The sequence below is a fragment of the Antrostomus carolinensis genome, unplaced genomic scaffold (genome assembly GCF_000700745.2).
Source record: "Antrostomus carolinensis isolate BGI_N321 unplaced genomic scaffold, ASM70074v2 scaffold23258, whole genome shotgun sequence".
Lineage (NCBI taxonomy): Eukaryota > Metazoa > Chordata > Aves > Caprimulgiformes > Caprimulgidae > Antrostomus > Antrostomus carolinensis.
The window spans coordinates 8,091-8,945 of record NW_010336432.1 but is presented as its reverse complement, the minus strand read 5'-3'; the positions used below and the strand labels follow the sequence as shown (position 1 = coordinate 8,945).

The following is an 855-nucleotide window of genomic DNA, read 5'->3' as shown; positions in this document are numbered from 1 at the left end:
CTGGGGTGCTGGTCACCTAGGAGGGGGAATGGGGGTGCACCCATGGGTTAGGGGGCTGGAGGGGAACACCCCTAGCTGAAGGGTCGCTGACTGACCCCAGGACCTCTGGCTTCTTTCGCAGCCACCCCCCGAAAGCAGCGACGGGAGCGGACGACCTTCACCCGGGCGCAGCTGGATGTGCTGGAAGCTCTTTTTGCCAAAACCCGCTACCCCGACATCTTCATGCGGGAGGAGGTGGCCCTGAAAATCAACCTGCCCGAGTCCAGAGTGCAGGCACCCCACAGCCCCCTGCCTGTCCCCCACCTCCATCCCAGTGTGTGGAGTTTGGGCTGGAACCTGCCTGGCAGGGAGGCGAGGGGCTGGTTTAGGGGATGGGGTCAGTCCTGGAGGGAAATGTGGGGTGAAGGAGGATCACAGATGGATGAGGGTTGTGGGGATGGAGTGGCAATTTGCCTCCCCAGGGCTGGAGTGTGCCCTCTCTCTCCTCCCTCAGCACTGGGTGGGGGTTTGTGCAGCTCCCACATCCCAGCTCCTGAGCCCCCCACTCCCCTCCCCAGCCCTCCCAGCCTCTCTGAACCGGGGAGGGCTCTCCAGGACCCCCAGGCTCTGCACCGTGCCTTGCCCCGGGTCCCAAATCCCAGCCTGTCCTGCAGACATTTGGGGTCCCTGTGGAAGGATCCCCCATTTCCCCAGCGCGCCATCCCTGCAGCAGGGCCAGACTGGGATCCCCATTCACACCAGTACAGACTGGGGGGCTTCCTCTCCCTTTGAAGGGACTTTGATAAGTGAGAGGAGGCCTCGGCGGAGGGGACCCCTCTCCGGGGACTGGGCTGTGTCCCCTCCACAAGCAGCTTG

At 64.2% G+C, this 855-nt stretch overlaps 1 protein-coding gene across 1 annotated transcript in view; it reads left to right on the top strand.

Annotated features, from left to right (window-relative positions):
• Positions 1-100: 100 nt before the first annotated feature.
• OTX2 (orthodenticle homeobox 2) overlaps positions 101-855 on the top strand; it is a gene marked incomplete at its 5' end in the record, with an annotated part of 3,520 nt that continues 2,765 nt past the window's right edge. The window contains one exon of the mRNA XM_010174849.1: positions 101-273. Coding sequence (XP_010173151.1) covers positions 101-273 — 173 coding nt within the window. The remainder of the gene's footprint in view (positions 274-855) is intronic.